Source organism: Equus asinus, chromosome 24, assembly GCF_041296235.1.
Source record: "Equus asinus isolate D_3611 breed Donkey chromosome 24, EquAss-T2T_v2, whole genome shotgun sequence".
In the NCBI taxonomy this organism is placed as follows: Eukaryota; Metazoa; Chordata; class Mammalia; order Perissodactyla; family Equidae; genus Equus; species Equus asinus.
The window spans coordinates 53,026,694-53,049,584 of record NC_091813.1 but is presented as its reverse complement, the minus strand read 5'-3'; the positions used below and the strand labels follow the sequence as shown (position 1 = coordinate 53,049,584).

Below are 22,891 nucleotides of genomic sequence, written 5' to 3'. Positions count from 1 at the left end.
CCCATAGGGCTTTGAGAGCAAGCAACCATCATAGTATTTTAGATTAGAAGAGATCGTTAGAATCGTGGTCCTTGTGAACCCCTTTTCTATCTCGACATGCATGATGGATGATGTTCACCTATGTAATATACCTCAATGTACAGAGCCAAGTTCAGACCAACTCCATTAAATTTTGAGAGAAAATAAAGCTTTGTAATTCCTATTCACTGCACACATTAAGGATATCAGTATTTGTCCCTCTAGAAATTACAACATAGATGAGATAAACCAAGAATTGTACACAGTTCCCAGAGTATGGACCATAACACTTTCTTTTTCTCTACATTTGCATGATTTGGGGCATGTAAGTCACATCTCTAGGACCTATGTAAATAGAATTTTCTTGATTTCCCTTTCAGATTTTGCATTCTACAAATTTGCCAAATTAATTTATTAGGTCTAATAGTTTTTTGTGGATTCTTTGGGATTTTTTACCTATATAATTGTGTCATTTGTGAATAATGATAGTTTTACTTTTTCCTTTCCAAGTTAGATGCCTTATGTTTCTTTTTCTTGCTTAATTGCTCTGGCTGGACTTCTAGTACAATGTTAAATAGCAGTGGTAAAAATGAACTTTCCTAAGTTTTGTCGATTTTGTTGATCATTTCAGAGAACCAACTTTTGGTTTTGTTGATTCTCTCTATTGTTTTCTATTCTCTATTTAATTTCTCTCCACTCTAATCTTTAATATTTCCTTCCATCTGCTAGCTTTGGGTTTAGTTTATGCTGCTTTTTCAGGTTGTTTGAGATATAAATTTAGGTTATTGATTTGAGATCTTTCTTTTTCAATGTGGTTTATAGCAACTGCTCACCTCTACCATTATAGTGGGAGAGCAATTATAGACAATATGTAAATGAATGGGAATGGCTGAGTCTCATTATGCAAACAGGCTTCAAACCTAGTTTGTCAATCAGTTTCAGCTGCATCCTACAAATTTTGATATTTCTTGTTTTCCTTTTCATTCAATGGCATCCTGCCCCTTCCCCAAAGGGCTGCACTCTTTTCTCTTCCCCAAGCCTCAATTGGTTATCACGTGTGCCCTGGGCTAGGGAGGTGGGCTGGGGTAGGAAACAGGGTTTGTTGCCCTTGCCCCAGTAATTATGGCTTTTATTCCTTAGGTGAGAAAATCTGGGTAGGGTTTTGTGCTTTTTCTGTGAGGCTGGCTGGCCTGTCGCACTGAGGGAGGCTTTCTCTAGTCTCCTGCTCTGTCTCCAGTCTTTCTTGTGGTCACCCACTGAGGTCACGGCAAAGAGACTGTGAGGATGCCCACTCCCCTGTGTCTGCAGCATCCATGGGTTCTGTATTCTCACACTTGCCCATTGTTGTGTTTGTCAAATTAACATTTGTTAAGTAAGGCCTTGGGATGATGGATGGTTCAATAAAAGACCACAAGGGAATTGAAATAGGTTGATTATTCACAGGTCCTGGAGGAGGTACACAGCGCTTCTCAAGGTTGCCACGAGGGAAGGTCAAGGCAAGGTGCAGGCAGAGAGATCTGGGCGAGGCCTGGGGCGCATGTCTCTATTAGTGTCTAACGGGTGGAGTGCTTTGGGGTTCCCAGGCTAAGGCCAGATTGATCAATTCAAACCAACAAGAGCAAGGGTTTTGGTAAGTTTCTAGGGGGTCTTAGGGGCACAAGGAGAAGGCCCTGGGAGGCGGGGGGAGATGATGATCACAAGGGCATTCGGGGGAGTCATATCAGGAACTTTCATTTACTTTTGACTCTGGGGCTGTCATCTGGGGCCTGCATGCTCCATGGGGGTGCTGGTGTCAGTTCAAGGTCCCCTGCAGGCTGCTTGGCCAGACAAAATGGATACTGAGGCAACAGTATTATCAGGTAGTTTAGCTAAACCCATGCTCTACCTTTAACAATTTATTATAAACTTTAGCTGAATTCTTCTTACCCACTTGTATGAGATCCTCATCTTCCCACTGTGCTCTGCCATGGGTGGGCAGTGCATATGTCCTGTGTGTCCTTGGAGGCTTGTCTTAGATTAAAAGGTTGCATTGTGATCCCAGCTCTCTGATGGGTTCAAGAAAAGATTGCCCCTTCCATCTTTCTATGTCCTAGGTGGGAACTGGAAGCCCGTCAGCTGATTTTTTTAATTGCGCATACCCAAATGTCACTTTGACTAGGTCTTTGAGCAGTTCATCTATCTCCTCCAGAGGAACCTTGAATCTGCTGTCAGGGATCTGTAAACCTGACTCCTGGCATTTGGAATCTGGGTGGAGGAGGGGATCTGGGAACTCATTGTTCAGGATGCAGATTTTTTTTTAATAGACTTTATATTTTAGAGCAGTTTTAGGTTCGCAGAAAACTTGAGCAGAAAGTAAAAAATTCCCATATACCGCTCTTCCCCAAAAGACAGAGCCTCCCCTACCATCGATATCCTGCACTAGAGAGGTACATTTGTTCCATTGAGTAACCTACGGTGACACATCGTAGTCACCCAAAGTCCTTAATTTTTTAGGGTTTACTCTTTGTGTTGTACATTCTATCGATTTTGACAAATGTGCAGTTACATGTATCCACCAGTATAGCATCGTACACAATACTTTCACTGACTTAAAAATCCTTTGTGCTCCGCCTGTTCATCCCTTCCTCCTCCTTACTGTCTCCATAGTTTTGCCTTTTCCAGATGTCATATACATCCAGTGTGTATCCTTTTCAGGTTGGCTTCTTTTACTTAGCAATATGCATTTAAACTTCTTCCATGTCTTTTCATGGTTGGACAGCTCATTTCCTTGCAGTGCTGAATAATATTCCCTTGTCTGGACATACCACAATTTATTTATTTAATCACCTACTGAAGGCTAACTTGGTTGCTTTGAAGTTTTGACAATTATGAATAAAGCTGCTGTGAACACGTGTGCAAGTTTTTGTGTGGACATCAGTTTTCACCTCATTTGGGTAAATATCAAAGAGCGAGGTTGCTGGATTGTGCGGTAAGAACTGCTAAACTGTCTTTTGAAGTGGCTGTACCGTTTTGCATTCCCACCAACAATGAGTGAGAGGCTGGGAGTTGCTCCACATCCTCATCAGCATTTGTGATTGTTTTGGATTTTGGCCATTCTAACAGGTGTGTAGTGGTATCTTATTGTTTAATTTGCAATTCCCTAATGGCATGATGTTGAACATTTTTTCATATGCTTATTTACTGTCTGCATATCTTCTTTGGTGGGCTGTCTGTTAGGATCTTGTGCTCATTTTTTAATCAGGTTATTCATTTTCTTAGTGTTGAGTTTTAAGAGTTCTTTGTATATTTTGGATAACAATGCTTTATCTGATATGTCTTTTGCTAATATTGTCTCCCATTCTGTGGCTTCTTAGATTTTTCACTGAATCCTCTGCTCTTAGTCTCTTGCCTCTTTCCTACCTCTGTGCCCAGTGTCCTCTAGCCTGGATCTGCTCCAGGTCACTTTTTCTATCACTTCCATTCTGTTTTTTCCCAGCATAGGGGAGAGTTAACTGTCAGCTTGATCCAAATGGTGACCTGGGGTCTTAACTGGTTTTGACGAACTTGGAAATAGCCTCCCTATCATCAGCCTCTGATTTTACCCTGTGCTTTTCAGCACTCTGCTGGACAAATCATTGCTTCTCAGTGGCATTTCTCTCTCTCACCTCTGAGGTTTTACAACTTCTTCTCTGACAAAAAGTTTATTCTTTCTACATTTGCTTTCTATCCTCTGGTCTGGGTGGCTTGAACTCTTCACTTTCTGTAAGGACTCAATTTAGACATGTCCTTGCCCCTTTCTGCTGCAGATCACATGGTCTCTTTTGTTCCCTGTGAGCAAGAGGTTCTGTAGATCAGGCAGTTTTCTGTAGAGCAGGCAATTTTCTGTAGAGTTGAGAATTGATTATGTTCCACTTTAAACATAAAACACTTTACTTGTCCATTCTTCCTAATGGCTTCACAGCACAGTGAGTTCATAGTAGTGGGTGATTTTTAAGATGCATCATTATTTTATGTATGACAAAGGGAAAAAAAGTGCTGTCAAACTATGAAAGACCATTGTAAGATTCATCTTGATTTAAGAAATGTTTAAATGTGAAAAAATGTATATCTTAGAATCATTTTCCAACACCATTGTGAACATACAAACAGAAAAAATATGTATAAATTCCAAATCTCTTAAAATTCCTAGAGAAACTCATTTCCCAATTAAATTGCAGGGACAAAATTAATCACTAGGACTTTTTGAGCCATAACTGGCTTTCACTCACCCTTCTCTCTGTTCAAGATTATCTAACCACAACAATCACTGAAACCATTCCTGTCTTCTGCATAAGCTCAGGTGGCTTTTCTCATAGTTCTCTAGGACTGCCTTTCCCCTTTCAAACCTCTTTACTGCAGTCTTCATCTAGTTTCTCCTCTGAGGACTTTTCACACTGTATACAGTATTCTCTACTTTACAGCCTGACACTTTATTATCTAAAATTGTCTGCCATTACTCTGTGTATGTTTTATTTTAATCAGTTCTATTTAAGTAAGATTAAGTAGGAACATTTATACTCTTCTTTGCCAGAATGCATATAAAAAATATTGAACGATCAATGACATCAGCATCATGACAGAGTGAGTTGTTCTCTTTGTCTCTCCCCTCTAACTTACAACCAAACAGACATCCATTGACCAACAGAGGATTCCCTACACAGCTTAACAAGACACCTAAGAGATCCATGCAGCTATACATCTGAAAGTGGGTTCACAGGAAGCAGTGGAACTAGGGGAGCACCCCCTCCCTCTTCCCCGGTGGCAGTGATCCAGGGTGCGGATCCTCATATAGTGGCCTGTGTGACTGTGAGTGGAAGCAACAGCAGCCTGGCTGTGTGCACACGAACGCCTGTGGAGCAGTGGCAGTGGCCAGTGGCAGCCCCGCACACACGTGAATGCCTGTAGAGCAGTGGCAGCCCCACCCATGCAGTGGTTGCTGGAGCAGCAGCAGTGGTGGCAGCTGAGTCACACAACTGTGAGCAGACAGGGCAGGAGCAGAAAAAACAGCCCCTGCCTTCCCACCAGCAGTGGCAGGTGGAACCTGCAACCAGAACATCAGGAACCACAGTAGAACCAGTGACCCAGACCCTAGTGTTGGTACCCCTGACGCCAGCTCCACCAGCAGCAAGGGCTGCACATAATCCCTGGATCCCTGGGCCCCTGCCAGCAACAGCTGTTAACCCAGCACCCCTGGCAGCAGTGCAACCAGAACTCCCAGACACCTCGGGAACAGCCGCACAGGTGATGCACGGGACAGCAGCATCTGAGCCTGCAGAGAACGAGTGGAGGAACACAAGACCGAGGTGACCCCAGAAGCAGCTGAAGTGCTCAGAGCCTAGTGACCCAAATGGTGTCACTGGAGACCTCAGTGACATTTAAGCAGCAAGACACCAACAACTCCAGAAGCACAAGTGGCACAAGGAGGGTGCTCGTGATGCTTTTGGCAGAAGCTGTGGAGGGTGTAAAGTGCAGGCTCTCAAATACAATTAGAAGCAGCTCAGAACTAAAGTAACCAAAGCTATACCCAAATAAGAAAAGGTGATTAGTACCACAGATGTGCTGGCAGAGGATCAATTCTTCAGACACCATGAAGAACTACAGTAATACAGCAGAACAGGAGGAAGACATCAACTCTCCGGAAACCAAACCTGAAGCTGCGGAAGATTACAATCCAACTGACAGAGAATTCAAAATAGCTGTGATAAAGAAACTCAGTGAGTTACAAGAAAACTCACATACCTCAATGAGCTCAGGAATAAAATTAATGAAGAGAGAGAATACTTCACCAGGGAGATTGAAGCCCTAAAAGCAAAAACCAAACAGAAATTCTGGATATGAAAAACACAATGAGGTAAAATATAATGTAGAAAGCGTTAAAAATAGAGTTGATCTTATGGAGCAGCGAATTAGTGAGCTTGAAGATAGAAACATAGAAATGATTCAGATGGAGGAGGAGAGAGAACTAAGATTTTTTAAAAATGAAGAAATTCTTCAAGAAACATCTGACTCAATTAGAAAAAGTAACATAAGGATTATAGGTATCCCAGAGGGTGAAGAGAGGGAGAATGAAGCAGAGAGCTTCTTAAAAGAAATAGTACCTGAGAACTTGCCAAACCTGAGGAATGAACTGCACATGCAAGGACATGAAGCTAATAGAACTCTTAATTATCTCAATGCAAAATGACCTTCTCCAAGACATATAATATTAAAACTGTCAAAAGTCAATGACAAAGAAAAAATATTAAGGGCAGCAAGAGAGAAGAAAATAACCTACAAAGAAATCCAAATCCAGCTTACGGTGGATTTCTCAGCAGAAACATTACAAGCTAGGAGAGAGTAGAATGATGTATTCAAAATACTGAAAGACAAAAACTATCAGCCAAGAATACTCTGTCTAGTGAAATCATCCTTCAGATATGACAGAAATTAAGGCTTTCCCAGACAAAAGCTGAGGGAGTTCATCACCACTAGACCTGCCCTATGAGAAATGTTTAAGGGAGCCCTCCTACCTGAAATGAAAAGGCAAAGATTTACAATACTTTGAACAAGGAGATAAATAGACAAAATCAGAAAATCGCAGGTTTCTATGAGAATTAGCAAACAATTTTAAAGGATAAAGGGAAAGAAAGCATCAGATATAACTATAAACACTTCAATTTGCTTACAAACTCACAACAAAAAATAACTTATGACAACAAAAACATAGAACAGGAAGCAGACAGGGATGGAACCTGCATAGGCTAATGGAGGTAAGAAGCTATCAGAAAAAGAATTGTCTTATCTATGAGATCTTTTATATAAACCTCATGGTAACCACAAAACAAACAATCAGAGCAGAGTCACAAATCATAAAGAGAAAACTGAGAAAACCATCACAGAAAACCACCAACCTGAAGTAGCAGACAGAAATACAAGGAAAAAGAAACAATGAAAATAGAGAACACTACCAGAGAACAAAGGACAAAATGGCAGTATTAAGCCCTCATATATCAATAATCACTATAAATGTAAATAGATTAAATTCACCAATCAAAAGACAGAGTGGCTGGAGGGATTAAAAAACAAGACCCAACAATATGCTGCCTCCAGGAAACACATCTCAGCTTTAAAGACAAAGATAGGTTCAGAGTGAAGGGATGGAAGATTATGCTCAAAGCAAATGGCAAGCAAAAGTGGGTGGAGCCCTACTTATATCAGACAAAGCAGACTTCAAGATAAAAAAGATAACAGACAAATACAGGCATTATATAATGATAAAAGGAACATTCCACCAAGAAGACATAACACTTATTAATATATATATATGCATCTAACACAGGAGCACCAAAGTATATAAAGCAACTATTAACAGACCTAAAGGGAGAAATGGACAGCAACGCAATAATAGTTGGGGACCTCAACACCCCACTTACATCAATGACTACACCATCTAAACAGAAAGTCAACAAGGAAACAGTGGCCTTAAATGAAATGCTCGATCAGATGGATTCAATAGACAAATCTAGAACTTTCCATCCAAAAGCAGAATACACATTCTTAACAAGAGCACATGGAGCACTCAAACATAAACCATATGTTAGGAAACAAAGCAAGCCTCATTAAATTCAAGAAGATTGAAATCATATCAAGCATCTTTTCTGATTACAATGCTGTGAAACTAGAAATCAACTACAAGAAAAAAGCTAGGAAAGTCACAAATATGTGGAGACTAAAAACCATGCTACTGAATAACTATTGGATTGATGAAGAACTCAAAGGAGAAATCAAAAAATACCTGGAGACACATGAAAGTGAAAACAAAACATACTAAAACCTATGGGATGCAACAAAAGTGCTACTAAGGGGGAAATATATGGCAATACAGGCCTACCTCAACAAAGAAGAAAAATCTCATATATACAAGTTTACACTATACCTACAAGAACTGGAAACAGCAGAACAAACAAACCCTAAAGTCAGTAGAAAGAAAGAAAGCATAAAACTCAGAGCAGAAATAAACAAAATAGAGAGTAAGAAAACGTTAGGAAGGATCAGTGAAATTAAGAGCTAGTTCTTTGAGAAGATAAACAAAATGGACAAACCCTTAGCCAGACTCACTAAGAAAAAAAAGAGAAGACTCAAATAAATAAAATCAGAAATGAAAGAGGAAAAATTACAGTAGACACCACAGAAATACGAAAGATTATGAGAATACTATGAAAAGCTATATGCTAAACAAATTTGACAACCTAGAAGAAATGGATAAATTCTTAGAATCCTACAACCTCCCAAAACTAAATCAAGAAGAGAAAATTTGAATAGACCAATCATTAGCAAATAGATTGAAACAGTAGTCAAAAACCTTCCAAAAGACAAAAGTCCAAGGCCAGATGGCTTCTCTAGTGAATTCTACCAAACGTTCAAACAGAACTTAATTCCTATCCTTCTCAAACTCTTCTGAAATATTGAAGAGGACAGGTTGCTTCCTAACTCATTTTCCGAGGCCAACATTACCCTGCTACCAAAACCAGACAAGGACAACACAAAAAAGGAAAGCTACAGGCCAGTATCACTGATGAACATAAATGCAAAGATCCTCAGCAAAGTATTAGCAAATTGAATACAACAAGACATTAAAAGGATCATACACCATGATCAAGTGGATTTATTCTAGGGATGCAGGAATGGTTCAACATCGACAGATCAATCAATGTGATATACACCACATTAACAAAATGAAGAATAAAAATCACGTGATCATCTCAATAGATGGCAGAGAAAGCATTTGACAAGATCCAACATCCATTTATGATAAAAACTCTCAATAAAATGGGTATAGAAGGAAAGTACCTCAATATAATAAAGGCCATATATGACAAACCCACAGCCAATATCATACCCATAGGAAATACTGAAAGCCATTCCTCTAAGAACAGGAACAAGACAAGAGTGCCCACTCGTATTCAACACAGTACTGGAAGTTTTAGCCAGAGCAATTAGACAAGAAAAAGAAATAAAAGGAATCCATATTAGAAAGGAAAAGGTAAAACTGTCATTTTTGCAGATGATATGATTCTACATATAGAAAACACTAAAGAATCCACCAGAAAACTATTAGAAATAGTCAACAACTATAGCAAAGTTGCAGGGTACAAAATCAACTGAAAAAAATGAGTTACATTTCTATACACTAATAATGAACTAGCAGAAAGAGAAGTCAAGAATATAATTCTATTCACAATCGCAACAAAAAGAATAAAATATCCAGGAATCAATTTAACCAAAGAGATGAAAGACCTATACACTGAAAACTGTAAGACATTATTGAAAGAAATCAAAGAAGTAATAAAGAAATGGAAAGTTATTCCATGCTATAGGTTGAAAGAATAAACATAGTTAAAATGTCCATATTACCTAAAGCAATCTACAGATTCAGTGCAATCCTGATCAGAATCCCAGTGACATTCATCACAGAAATAGAACAAAGAATTGTAAAATGTATATGGAACAAAAATGTCCCTGAATAGCCAAAGAAATCCTGAGAAAAAGGAGCAAACTGGAGATATCACACTCCTTGAATTCAAACTATACTACAAAGCTATAGTAATCAAAACAGCATGGTGCTGGCAAAAAAACAGACACACAGATCAATGGAACAGAATTGAGAACCCAGAAATAAAACCACACATCTATGGACAGCTAATTTTCAACAAAGGAGCCAAGAATATACAATGGAGAAAGGAAAGTCTTTTCAATAAATGATTCTGGGAAAACTGGCAGTCACCTGCAAAAGAATGAAAGCAGACCATTTTCTAACACCATGCACAAAAATTAACTCAAAATGGATTAAGGACTTGAATGTAAGACCTGAAACTGTAAAATTCCCAGAAGAAAATATAGGCAGTACACTCTTTGACATTGGTCTCAGCAGTATCTTTTTGAGTACCATGTCTACTCAGGCAAGGGAAATAAAAAATAAACAAATTGGACTACATCAGACCAAAGTTTTCTGTATGGCAAAGGAGACCATCAGCAAAACGAAAAGACAGCACATCAACTGGGAGAAAATATTTGCAAATCATATATCCAGCAAGAGGTTAATTTCCAAAATATATAAAGAACTCATACAACTCAACAACAAAAAAGAATAACCCGATCAGAAAGTGGGCAGAGGATATGTACAGATGTTTTTCCAAAGAAGATACACAGATGGCCAAGAGACACGTGAAAAAATGTTCAACATCACTAATTATTAGAGAGATGCAAATCGAAACTACAATGAGATATCACCTTACACCTGTCAGAATGGCTATAATTAACAAGACAAGAAATAACAAGTGTTGGAGAGGATGTGGAGAAAAGGGAACCCTCATACACTGCTGGTGAGAATGCAAACTGGCACAGCCACTATGGAAAACAGTATGGAGATTTCTCAAAATCTAAAAATAGAAATCCCATATGATCCAGCTATCCCACTAGTGGGTCTTTATCCAAAAAACATGAAATCAACAATTCAGAGAGATTTATGTTCATCACAGCACTATTCACAATAGCCAGGACATTGACATAACCCAAGTGCCCACAACAGAAGAATGGATAAATTAGATGTGGTGTGTGTGTATGTATATATATATATTTACACCCACACACCCACACACAGTAGAATACTGCTCAGTCATAAAAATAGACAAAATTGTGCCATTGGCAACAACATGGATGGACCTTGAAGGTGTTATGCTAAGTGAAATAAGTCAGACAGAGAAAGACAAATACCATATGATTTCACTCATGTGGAAGATAAACAAGCAAACACATAGCTAAGGAGAACAGATTGGTGGTTACCAGAGGGGAAGGAGGTGGGGGGAGGGCAAGGGGTAAAGGGGCACATGTGTATAGTGATGGATAAAAACTAGACTGTTGGTGGTAAACACGATGCAGTCTATACAGAAATAATGTACACCTGAAATTTACAGAATGTCATAAGCCAATATGACCTTAAAAAAAATGTACTGAGCACGTGCTAAAAGTTTGTTGTTTGTTTGATTTTTTTGGTTAAAGTTTGGTAGCACAGATCTCATCGCACGGACCCTAAATAATAAGCCTTATAATAAGACTTCTGTTTGCTATTTCAGAAATCAAGTTAAATCTTCTGGGGAAGCAGAGGTATTCTACATTACCATAGAGGAAAATACCTCCAATGTTATTAGACTTTATAAATATTTTTCAAATGACTTTTCCAACAATAACTTTAGAAACTCATAGAGAGCAAACATGTCTTTAAAGGTAATTCTTTCCCAAAGCTATTGGAGTTTAAAGCTCTTTTTAAATTAGGTTTTTATAGTGCCCTTGGCTTAAATAAATCCAAATGAGCTTTTTTTGTTAACTGCCTTGCAAATGTTTCATTTGGACATAAGTGTATTGCTGGAATTAATTTGATTATATAATGTATGAGGAACAGCTTTTGTTTTTTTATTTTTCTTTCTGACATAACAAAAGAACTGGACCAAGAAAAGAAAAAAATTGGAAATAATTCATTGCTAGGACTAAACGCCTCTCTGTGGGCAGCATCTCCTCCCCTTCCACTCACCTTGAACTGCAGATCTTCCGTGCTTCTCCCTAGTAGACCCAATTCTGCAGTCATTGATGGCAAATGAATATGTGGCTGAACATTTTTGTGAGAATATGGGTTTAAAGGGCTTAAAACATTGCAAAAGACTTAAAATCCTCTTTAAATATCTAGCCTGCCAGCTGCCTTGTTTCTTCACCGTTCTCACAGCCGCTTAAAAGAATCCCCTCCATAGTTCTGAGCGGTTCAAGCCTGGCCTTTGTTCAAGCAGCCCACAGGGACAGCAATTACTATTCAGGCAGCCCCCTTGCAGGGCTTGCCACACGTAGGTAGGATGGTTTTTCTTAAGGACCAAACCTTTTGTAAACAAAGTTAAATTCATTTTGTAAGTTTTTTCCTCATCTCTTAATGGCTTTAAACTGAGTAGGACACCCTAAAGGAGGAACAGTGGATTGGAAGAAGCTGGGGGGCAGAGTAGTATTTGAGAAGCAGAACTGATAAATGTGCCCTCCTGTGGTATTGGGTGTGCTAAAGACCAATAGGGTGGATTGAGAAAACACGACATAAAATTTACACAAAGAGGAACTTGACGTAATTCTATAAAAGTTGTTATGCATATGCATTCTACAAGACAATCAGGCTGGTCTCTTCAAAAATGTCAATGTTGTGGGGCTGGCCTGATGTCACAGTGGTTAAGTGCGCACATTCCACTTCAGCGGCCCATGGTTCGCCAGTTCAGATCCCAGGTGCGGGCATGGCACCGCTTGGCAAGCCATGCTGTGGTAGGCGTCCCACATATAAATTAGAGGAAGATGGGCATGGATGTTAGCTCAGGGCCAGTCTCCCTCAGCAGAAAGAGGAGGTTGGCAGCAGATGTTAGCTCAGGGCTAATCTTCCTCAAAAAAAAAAAAATCATTTAAAAAAAAGTCAATGTTGTAAAAAAAAAAAAAAGCTTAGGTTTCTTTTTGTTCAGATTAAAGGAGACTGAAGACTCAATACAATGTGGGATCCTTGGTTATATCTGCATTGATAGAGAAAAGCTGCTGTAAATTTTACTATTGGAATCATTTGGTAAACTTGAATACAGGCTGTGTTTTAGGTAATATTCCATTAGGTTAAATTTCTTGGGTGAAATAATGCTGTTGTCTTTGATGTTAGGAAATATATACTATAGTATTTAAGGGTGATAAGGCCTCATACCTGCAACTTATTTTCATATGGTTGAGAAAAAAGAAAATGTTTGTATGTTTGCAGGCACACATGTGAGTGCACATGTTTGGTGCTCAAAGATTTTGGGGTTTTTTCTTTCTGACATTTATTTTATGCTAAACGATGTTCTGTGGGTTTTGCTTCTTGCTTTTCTTTTCTTTAGGATGTATGCTCATTTGTAACCTTCTCATTTTAATTTTTTTCCTTGTGCCCACCTCATTTTGCTAGCATGGAACTACTTGGAGCTAGTTCTTAGATTCAGTTCTGTAAACTTTTAGTTTATTTTTAAACTAAGTTTCTTTCTTTATGTTACAGTGATTAATCCTGAAACCTCAGTTGCATAAATATATGCTATTATTAATCACCAGTGAAAAAAATAAGAAAATATGGAGGGATTTGTGTAATTTCTTTATTTTTAAAAGAAAAACAGTTTTAGGGGCCAGCCCCGTGGCCAAGTGGTTGAGTTCTATGCACTCTGCTTCGATGGCCCAGGGTTTCGTGAGTTGGGATTGTAGGGGAGGAAGATATTTCCTCTACCTGTTCTGGGTTCTTCTGGCCAGAAAATGAATTAAATTCACACGAGACAGAATAACAGGAGAAAATTAAACAAAGCTTTATAACATATATATGTGGGAGAGGCTCAGACAACCTGAGCAACTGGCCAGAATGGCTGAAGCCACCACCTTAAATATCATCTTCAGCTAAAGACAAAGGAGGATGTTGGGGGTGGAGGGGGAGTCGATCATGGGAGGTTACCACACAAGTACAGTACACAAGAGTCAGGTTATTATTGCAGACTTGAGTCCTTGCCTTCCACATTGATAAGAGTTTCTAGAGATAAGGTCATCCCTCCTTCCTGGTACAGAGAGGGAGACACCTTTACAGATGGATCTTTCCTTTATGATGTAAATGTCTCTTAACAAAGGGTAAGTAAATTCTACTTTTCAGAGTTTCTTTCGTGTCTGCAGTTTTTAAAAGTAACCAGCCCAAAATCCTCATGCCAAAGAGACATATATTGGGTTAGCCAATTCCAGTCCCCCGCAGGATCCTGGGTATGGACCTAGTACTGCTCATCAAGCCATGCTGAGGCAACATCCGACGTAGAGGACCTAGAAGGACCCACAACTAGAATATACAACTATGTAGTGGGGCACTTTGGGAAGAAGAAAAAAGAAAAAGGTTGGCAACAGATGTTAGCTCAGGGCCAATCTTAGAAAAAAAAGAAAAACAGTTTTAAACACATTTTATTAACATGCCCTTAAGGATGCTAATAATATTCAGGCTCCAAAAGGTGAAGCATTTTAAAGGAAAGTTAGATTCCCTGAGTAAGCCACTTATAGCTCATCAGAAATATTTGATAATTTGTGAAGATTTTACTTATAAGGCTGATCTAGGAGGTGCAGAGCTGTGTCTGTGTTGTGGCTCTAGAACAGATGGAATAGACCTGACATGGCAGAGGTCAGTAACCCACTGTTTTTGAGCAGCTTGAGAGACTCTTTAATATTCTTTCACTGTGGTGCCTTAAGGCCCAAGTAACCTTTTGGTGACTAGCTCAAGTAGAAGTACTGAGAGTTGAATAATAAAAACAATAATAAAAATATATTCTTCCTTTGTTTAAAGTGTTCCAGATTTTTTTTTTATTATTGAATCAGATTGCTCCTTTGATGCTTTTTAATTCCCTTGTGTCTCATGCAGTGCTTATGGACTCTGGGAGTGAGTCCTCTGTCTCTCTTTCTCTCTACTGTTGGTCTGTCTGTCTGTCTGTCTCTGGCATTGATCAGAAAAGGAAAGTGAACAAACACCCAGTATTTTCAAATAAGCAAAAAATAAAGGTTGAGAGTGGCAGGAAACGCATCACCTGAAGGAGCGGTGATGAGAAGGGTCTGCTTGTGGGTGCTGTGTGCTTGAGTCTGTCATGAGTCCGTCGTACTGGGAAGGCTGAGGCTGGCCTCACCAGGGTTATAGCATCGTTTATGGACAGTGGAGAGAGGCTGCTGATGGCTCCTGCACTCTGCAATGATGAGCTCATCTCCCATCATGGAGGAGTATGAAGCAGTCAGACAGGAGCTGCCCATCTCCACCTCAAATCTTTTTCTCCTCACTCTCTTGGGAGGAGTTTTTCCTACTCTCAGCCAACACCAGTCTTTCCACCTGTGTTAGGCAGTCCTGGTCTCCAGCTTTCTCCATGACTTTGGTGCAACAATGAACCCTTCCTTGGATTACATTTTCGCTCTCTCTTAAAAAAAGCTCTCCCTGGACTCTGCTGCCTCCTAGGCCATCATCCTAGTTGTTTCCTTCCTTTTATCAACTACTTCTTGGAGTTTTTCTCTACCAGCTGACTGCCTCCATTCAGCCACCCATCCACTCATCCACTTTTGCCACTGTCCTCCAGCTTCTGCGCTCACCGTCCTGTTGAATGTGTACTCAAAGGTGACTTCTGTGATTTAGATTCTGAACGTAGGGTCTTTGAGTCTTCATTTTTCCTGATTTTTTTGCAGCCTTTGACATGACCCACTGGCCATCCCTTGCATCTTGGACCTTGATGCCCTGCCTGCATTACACTCTGACTCATCTCTCTCAGCACGTTGCCTCTGTCTGTGGGTCCTTAGCCTCCTCCCTGCGCCCTGCCCCCTGCCCACTCCTCAGTCTCAGTCTTTGTCACTCTTCCTCAGTAGTCTCTCCCTTCTGGACTTCGTTCAGCCCAACAGCTCCGAGCACCTCTGTGGTGTGGACCACATCCACCTTTCCAGCTCTGGAGCCACCTTCCCCCTCAGAGTCCTGCGCTTTCCCATCTTTGGGCCTTTTGCCCTCACTGTTCCTATAGACTGGAATTTTCTTTCTCTATGTTTCCCCTTAACATTTCAACTAAATTAAGATTCTGGTTAAGATAAACATTTTATTCAGAATAAGGGAAAACTAGTGCATTCTCCCACTCCCTGCAAAGACTCATCTTATATTTAAATCCTATTGTATATAGCATTGTGTATTTGCCTGCAAAGACTCCTTTGCAAGACTTACCAAAATCTTACTTTGACTAACTGAGTAAGTATTTCTGTAAGTCTTCAGTCTCCGCTAAGCTGCCAGAGAACAGACACATCTATGCATCTAGTTCACTATTGTGTTTTCTGTGCCAATTATAGGTCTTAGTACATAGCAGGTGTGCAGTAAATTTTGTTGAAGAATGAATGAAGTAGAAATTGACCATTAAAGGTTTGCTAGTAAGCTATCAAATTTTATCTAGGTCTTTGGATTTTTTACGTTTTCCTCAAAATATATGTTCTTTCTTAAAATATAATAATATTCAATATTCTTGAAAAAGTTTAATTTTTATAAATCAGTTAGATTTCTTTATAAGGAAACTTGCAGGGTATCTGTTGGTAATTCATGAAAGGTCCTTTAATTTTCTGTTTCCCTTTTCATTGTTATGTTTTTCTAAATCTAAGGCATTTTGAGTGTTGATTGATTCTCTTAGGACAGTTAACGTTAATCTTTTAAAAGAATTTAACATTTTCTGATTTTAATAGTAATAAACATTCATTACAGAAGGTTTAAAAATACTGAAATCTTAAGTTAGAATTTGGTTTATTTCTTTACACGCTTTTAAATATGTATCTGCAAATGCACCCACACTCACTTTTTTCCCTTCTATGAGATTGGATCCTATTGTATATAGTATAATGTATTTGCCTTATATTACAAGCTTTTTCTTATATTACAAAATATTCTCCTAAATGAGAGGTGCTTTTTAATGGTTACACGGTATTGCATTGTATGAAAGGACAATCATTTTATTCAGCTATTCCCTTACCTCAGCAGCATTAAACCTGTTGGTATACTATGCAACAGTTGAGGTCCACGTAAAATATTTAAGCTAATCTAACACATACTTTTCAGTGAATGTACTTTATTACTAATGAGTTAGATTTTGGTGGGAACCTATTTCTATTACCAACGTATTAGCTCAGTCTACCATAACAAAATACCATAGACCTTCTCCCTGTGTCCTCACATGGCGGAGAGAAAGAGGGGAAGCAAACTGTCTGGTGTCTCTTCTTATGAATGCTAATCCCATCACAAGGGCCCCTGCCTCGTGACTTCATCTAAACTGAATTACCTCCCAAAGGCCCATCTCCAGATACATCATATGGGGGTTAGGTCTTCAGCGTATGAATTTGGGCGTGAGGGGAGAGACAGTTCAGTCCATAACAGCCAGCAATGAGAACTATTTCAGAAACTATTTGGGGGTCGACCCCAAGGCCGAGTGGTTAAGTTCGCGTGCTCCGTTTCGGCAGCCCAGGGTTTCGCTGGTTCAGATCCTGTGTGCGGACATGGCACCACTCATCAGGCCGTGCTGAGGCAGCGTCCCACATGCCACAACTAGAAGGACCCACAACTAAAGTACACAACCATGTACTGGGGGAATTTGGAGAGAAAAAGCAGGAAAAAAAAAAGAAGATTGGCAAGAGTTGTCAGCTCAGGTGCCAATCTTAGGAAAATAAAAAAGAAACTATTTGTTTTTACCTAAGTAGCATTTTTAAAACCAGAATCTAGAGTTGTTCTCATTTTATCTGTAAGATTATCTGAAAATCTTCACAGAAAAAATAAAAATTATTATTGCTTATTCATCATGGAATATATAGTTAAATTATGCATTATTGGCATGAAATGGAACTGTGAAATTGTGTAAAATTGCTGAAATGATTGTACTATCCCATTCCATGAATGTTCAAAGTTCCAGAAAAACTGCAGATGGCTCGATGTCTTTTACAATAGTTTATGGAAAGAGACATTAGAGAGTTTCCTTTTCCTATGTGGAAGATAATAACCAGTTTTATGGATGCTTATGATCACTTACTGAAGTTTCTTTTAAAATTAGTCTCATTCTCTCCATAAATAAATGATACAACTAATAAGGAAGCCTTACCTCTTAGTGCTTTATATTTTTTAAAAAATCTTTATATAACATCTTGTTTTTTGTGAGGAAGATTGGCCCTGAGCTAACATCTGTTGCCAATCTTCCTCTTTTTGCTTGAGGAAGATTGTCACTGGGCTAACATCTGCTCCAATCTTTCTCTTTTTACTTGAGGAAGATTGTCGCTGAGCTAAGATCTGTGCCAATCTTCCTCTATTATGTGGGATGCCGCCATAGCATGGTTTGACGAGCCGTGCTAGGTCCACACCTGGGATTCTGAACTCGCGGAACCCCAGGCTGCCGGAGCAGAGAGCACAAACTTAACCACTATGCCACTGGGCCAGCCCTTATATAAAATCACTTTTTAAAATGTTAATGATGGGTTGATCTTATAACAATGAGGTCACTAGGGTAGAATAAATATGATCTTTATTTAATATTGAGAAACCTGAGGCATGGAGAAGTTATTTTACCTAAGGTCAAAATTCCAGTTTGGTTCCATTCTGCTACTTCAAATCGTATCTTTTATGTGTTCATAGAACATAGAACATTTATATTACCTTGAGAAATAGTAATCAGAGAAAGATACTAATAAATGATTACCTTTGTAATTATGTGGAAAAGTGAACAGTTAGAGAATACTACGTCTAGTTAACTTGAAAATTCATATATAGCATTCTCATTTAAAAATATAGTTAAATAGTGATGTATTTCAAATGGTAATTTACAAGAGCACTATTAATTTGTTATTACACTTAGCATTCTTTCGTTGTTCCTGTTTAAATTTTTAGAAATTTAACATTGCTTTCCGGGAAAATAATATATGGTCAGTATGATATTGTATTTTTTTGATATAATATACTTTCAGAATCACATAATTGGTTTTCTCAGTGTGTGAGTTTTGTGGTAAGAACCCTGAACTATTTAGTAGAGAGTAAACAAAACTAGCTCAGATTCAGATATTTTTAATTTCCGGCTGCCAATTTTGGCTAAGTTGGCTTGTCTTTAGATTAGAACGGGAGTCGGTAATAAGGTCTTTAAAACAACTACTCAACGCTGCTGCGGTCGTCGGAAAGCAGCCATAGATAATACATAAACGAATGGGCATAGCTGTGCTCCAAGAAAACTTTATTTACAAAGACAAGCAGCGGCCGTATTTGGCCTGCAGGCTGTAGTTAGCTGACCTCTGGATTAGAATTATAAAATGAAGTACTGCTCCTCACCAAAATATTTCCCTGTTATTTGTCAGATGTTTTGTTTACTTTTCTTAAATTCCATTCTTTCTAACTTAATGTGTTAATTCCTTCCTATGTCCCCTTAAATTTCACCTTTTTATTCACCTTTTGGTGTGCTACTCTGCTTTTATATCTTCAGTTATTTTTCTAGGCTCTCTAACATTCTCACACAGCCTTACAACCTTCTTGTCAAGACCTGCCAAATTTAATCAGTCTAATGCTTACTGAGTTTCAGGAATGAGTGGTGTTAAGGAAATTGAGGTACTGGGTATAGAGAAAAGATAGACTCCCATGAATTTGGGTGGTCTTGGAAGACTTATTAAAGTAGGCAGGACTAGAGCTGTCTCTGCAAAGACTGGAGGGAAATTAAATATTAGAAAAAAGAGAAGCGTATTTCAACAAATTGTCAAGGGGAAGTTTACATGTGCTTTCTCCGCCCTGCACCTCCACCCCCCACCCCCACCCTCATTTCATCCCCAATTATATGGAATCCCGCTGTGGATGGGTCCTTTTCAAGATCATTTCCTGAGCAAGGTACTAATAGTGTGACTTGTTTTTCTTTGGAGATTCCTTCTCTTTGGAGTATCTGTTTTCCTCCCATGCTTAGTAAGATAAAAAGGGATGCACACAGACCTGCCCTGGGGAGGTCTGAGACCTGTGGCCTGGACCAGCTCTGCTCTAGGCATTCTGGCAAATGGACTTCTCTCCGGCTGCTTGTCATCTTTTTCCTTAGTGCCCTTCCCGTCTTCTCTGGCCCTCGACGTGGTAGGCAGGTACAATCCTGGGAAAAGGGAACAGGAAGCCACCCAAGTTTCTTGGGTTATAGGCTACCTTCGAGCTTAAATGTGCAAATGAAAGGAATCCTCCCTGGGAAATCTCTGTGGCTCAGGAGGGACATAACTTGAGATTAGGAATTAGGGTTATTTAAAAAAAGAGAGAGAAACTGTGAATAAGCATTTCTTTCCCTTCTGTGCACATATTTTCCTTTGGACCTTGCAGGAGAAGGGATAGCTCTTCAACACAGTTGGAGTCCTGACATGTCTCAGCCTTTTTATCTTTGGTATGATTACATCTCGCAGATAGTTACAGCGCACAAGTGTGTACATGGACAGGGGACTGGATCTGGAAGACAAGCCTTCCAGAGTGGAGAGAGTGGAGCCCCTGTAGGGTCCTAGGCCTCCAATGTATATTCTTCCCTCTGCAAGTGCAGCTGCAGGCCTGGCGGTGACAGCCTAGAATTAGCTGTAGGATCTGGAGTTACCAGGATATGTGGAGAGCCTGGTGGTCTGTCTCAGTTGCCTCAGGCTACGTGAATAAGTGCTCTATAAAAATGGCAACTTTTGCATCTTAATTGCAGTTTCTGATGTTTGGTGCAGGAATTTATTTCTAAAGCCAGAGTAAGATCATATTAAAATGAGCAAAGCTGTGGGACACTGATTTTTTAGCTTCTGGATTGTGGAATTGTATAGTGGTCACTTCTTTTTACTTCAGAAGAAAACAGGCACATCTCTAATCCTTAAGTATCAGTCATGAATATTGCACTGTCTGACCACTGTGGTGTGATGGAGGGCGTCAAGGAACATACAAGAGTGGGAGCGTTACTATAAAAGGCATAGTTGTCATGTGGAATTAAGGTTGGGGAAATCTCCATGGAATCATTAAAACTCAAGGACTAAAATGAAAATAAAGACCTGTACCCAGAACAGTCTGGCTCTAGGAATCTAGCTTGCTTAGAGGCAGAGGGCAAATTAGGCAATGAATAAAACTACAACATTTGATGTGTGAGCAGAAAGTACTAAGTGGATTCTGTAAGAAGACCATTAGGAACTTAGGAGAGAAGAGGATCAGCCTTATAAACAGACCATAGGGGAATTAGAAAAGGAAATTCCTAAATTTAAAATATACTGGGCATTAAACAGTTGAAAGAGGGCTTTGAGAAGACTTAGGGCCTAGAGCTTCCACTCATGCAAAGCCTCTCTTACCTCTAGGACACCAGTGTAGGGCAGACTTACTATGAAGCTTTCCTCCTGAGCCCCACCACTGCCCCCAGTAAGTTGGACCGGGCCATACGGAAGACTTCTTTCTCTCGTAGGCCAGGTGGCCTCCTTTGTCTCCTCCTCACTGTTTCATTTGTAGTTAAACATTTAAAATCTTAATTAAAAAATCTTCAAATGCAAATTTTGAGATTAAGGTAAAAATTTACTAACTAAATCAGTCTATGAATACAAAAACAATGCACGAAGTTTCAATACTTAATGTTTACCATAGGCAGTATTATGTGCATAGAAAAATAATCAATCCAAATGAAAGAATTAACTTCAAGTTAGAAAAGAATATGGTTTATTGAATTCTTCTCCCTTCTTTAAAACCATGCAGGTAATATATGCTTTGAACACTAAAAATGATGAGCATGAATCTGCAATTCAAGCCCTCAAAGATGCTCATGAAGAAGAAATCCAACAAATTCTTGCAGAAACAAGAGAAAAAATATTGCAATATAAAAGCAGAGTAACAGAGGAGTTAGACCTCAAGAGAAAGATTCAGGTTTTAGAAGCATCCTTAGAAGATCACATCAAAATGAAGCAGCAGGCTTTGACAGAATTTGAAGCGTATAAGCACAGAGTAGAGGACATGCAGCTTTGTGCAGAAGCCCAGCATGTCCAACGCATAGTAACCATGTCTAGAGAGGTTGAAGAGATTAGAAGGAAATTTGAGGAAAGATTACGGAGTTTTGGACAACTCCAAGTACAGTTTGAAAAAGACAAAAGGTTGGCATTGGAAGATTTGCGAACTGCTCACAGACGGGAGATCCAAGAGCTGCTGAAATCACAGCAGGATCACGGTGCCTCGGTCAACAAAGGGCAGGAGAAGGTGGAGGAGCTGCGCAGAAGGGAGGTGGAGACCTTAAACAAAACACTGGAAGAGCTGAGACTGGAGCGGAAGAAGCTCATTGAGGATTATGAAGGCAAGTTGAATAAGGCTCAGTGCTTTTATGAGCATGAGCTGGATACTTTGAAAAGGTCACAGCTTTTTACAGCGGAAAGCCTGCAGGCTAGCAAAGAGAAGGAAGCTGATCTTAGAAAAGAATTTCAGGGCCAAGAAGCAATTTTACGAAAAACCATAGGAAAACTAAAGACAGAGTTACAGATGGTACAGGATGAAGCTGGAAGTCTTCGTGACAAATGCCAGAAGCTTCAGATAGCACTTGTTGCAGCAGAGAACAGTGTTCAGGTCAGTAAAGAATGCTGCCTTCAACACATGGATATTTTTTTTCCAGTTTTATCTTTTTATTTTCAATTAGATCACTTTAAGTTTTTTTCCCCATTGTGCTTTTTCCTACTTTGTGAGAAAATCAGTGAAGGGGTAATTTTTACTACTCTGTAGTTATTATTTCCTACTAGAATTTCAGACATTAAAGGCCCAAAAAGATAACTTAAAATCTTGCTGATTATTTATGAACGGATTTTATTTAAAGAACATGTTAATATTTTCCTAAGTGGTTTGGGAGGGTTAAAATATTGGGTTTTGGGTATAATTATGTTTTTTCCTTTCCCATCATTAGTAATGGGCTGTGCATCAGTTGACATCCAGACAATGAACAAAAAATTAATTGCTTTCAGGGGCCAGCTGGGTGGCACAGTGGTTAAGTTCCCAAATTCCTCTTTGGCAGCCCAGGGTTCACTGGTTTGGATCCCGAGTGCAGACCTATGCCTCGCTTGTTAGGCCATGCAGTGGCAGGCGTCGCACATATAAAATAGAGGAAGATGGGCACGGATGTTAGCTCAGGGCCAGTCTTCCTCAGCAAAAAGAGGAGGATTGGCAGCAGATGTTAGCTCAGGGCTAATCTTCCTCAAAAAAAAAAAAATTTGATTGCTTTATAAACCTGCGAATTAAATAGGGGTATGGCACAAGTTTGAAAAAGAGTGCCTACAAGTTTTGTTTTATTGGCATAGA

The 22,891-nt window shown here is 39.3% G+C and overlaps 1 protein-coding gene across 11 annotated transcripts in view; it reads left to right on the top strand.

The window, feature by feature from the left end:
• FAM184A (family with sequence similarity 184 member A) overlaps positions 1-22,891 on the top strand; it is a 133,384-nt gene that overhangs the window by 37,499 nt on the left and 72,994 nt on the right. For all 11 annotated transcript variants that reach the window (XR_011497702.1, XR_011497701.1, XM_070496387.1 and 8 more), the window contains exon 2: positions 21,314-22,168. Coding sequence is in view for 9 of the 11 variants with exons in the window: in XM_070496387.1 (XP_070352488.1) it covers positions 21,314-22,168 (855 nt within the window). In the remaining 2 variants the exon portion in view is untranslated. The remainder of the gene's footprint in view (positions 1-21,313; positions 22,169-22,891) is intronic.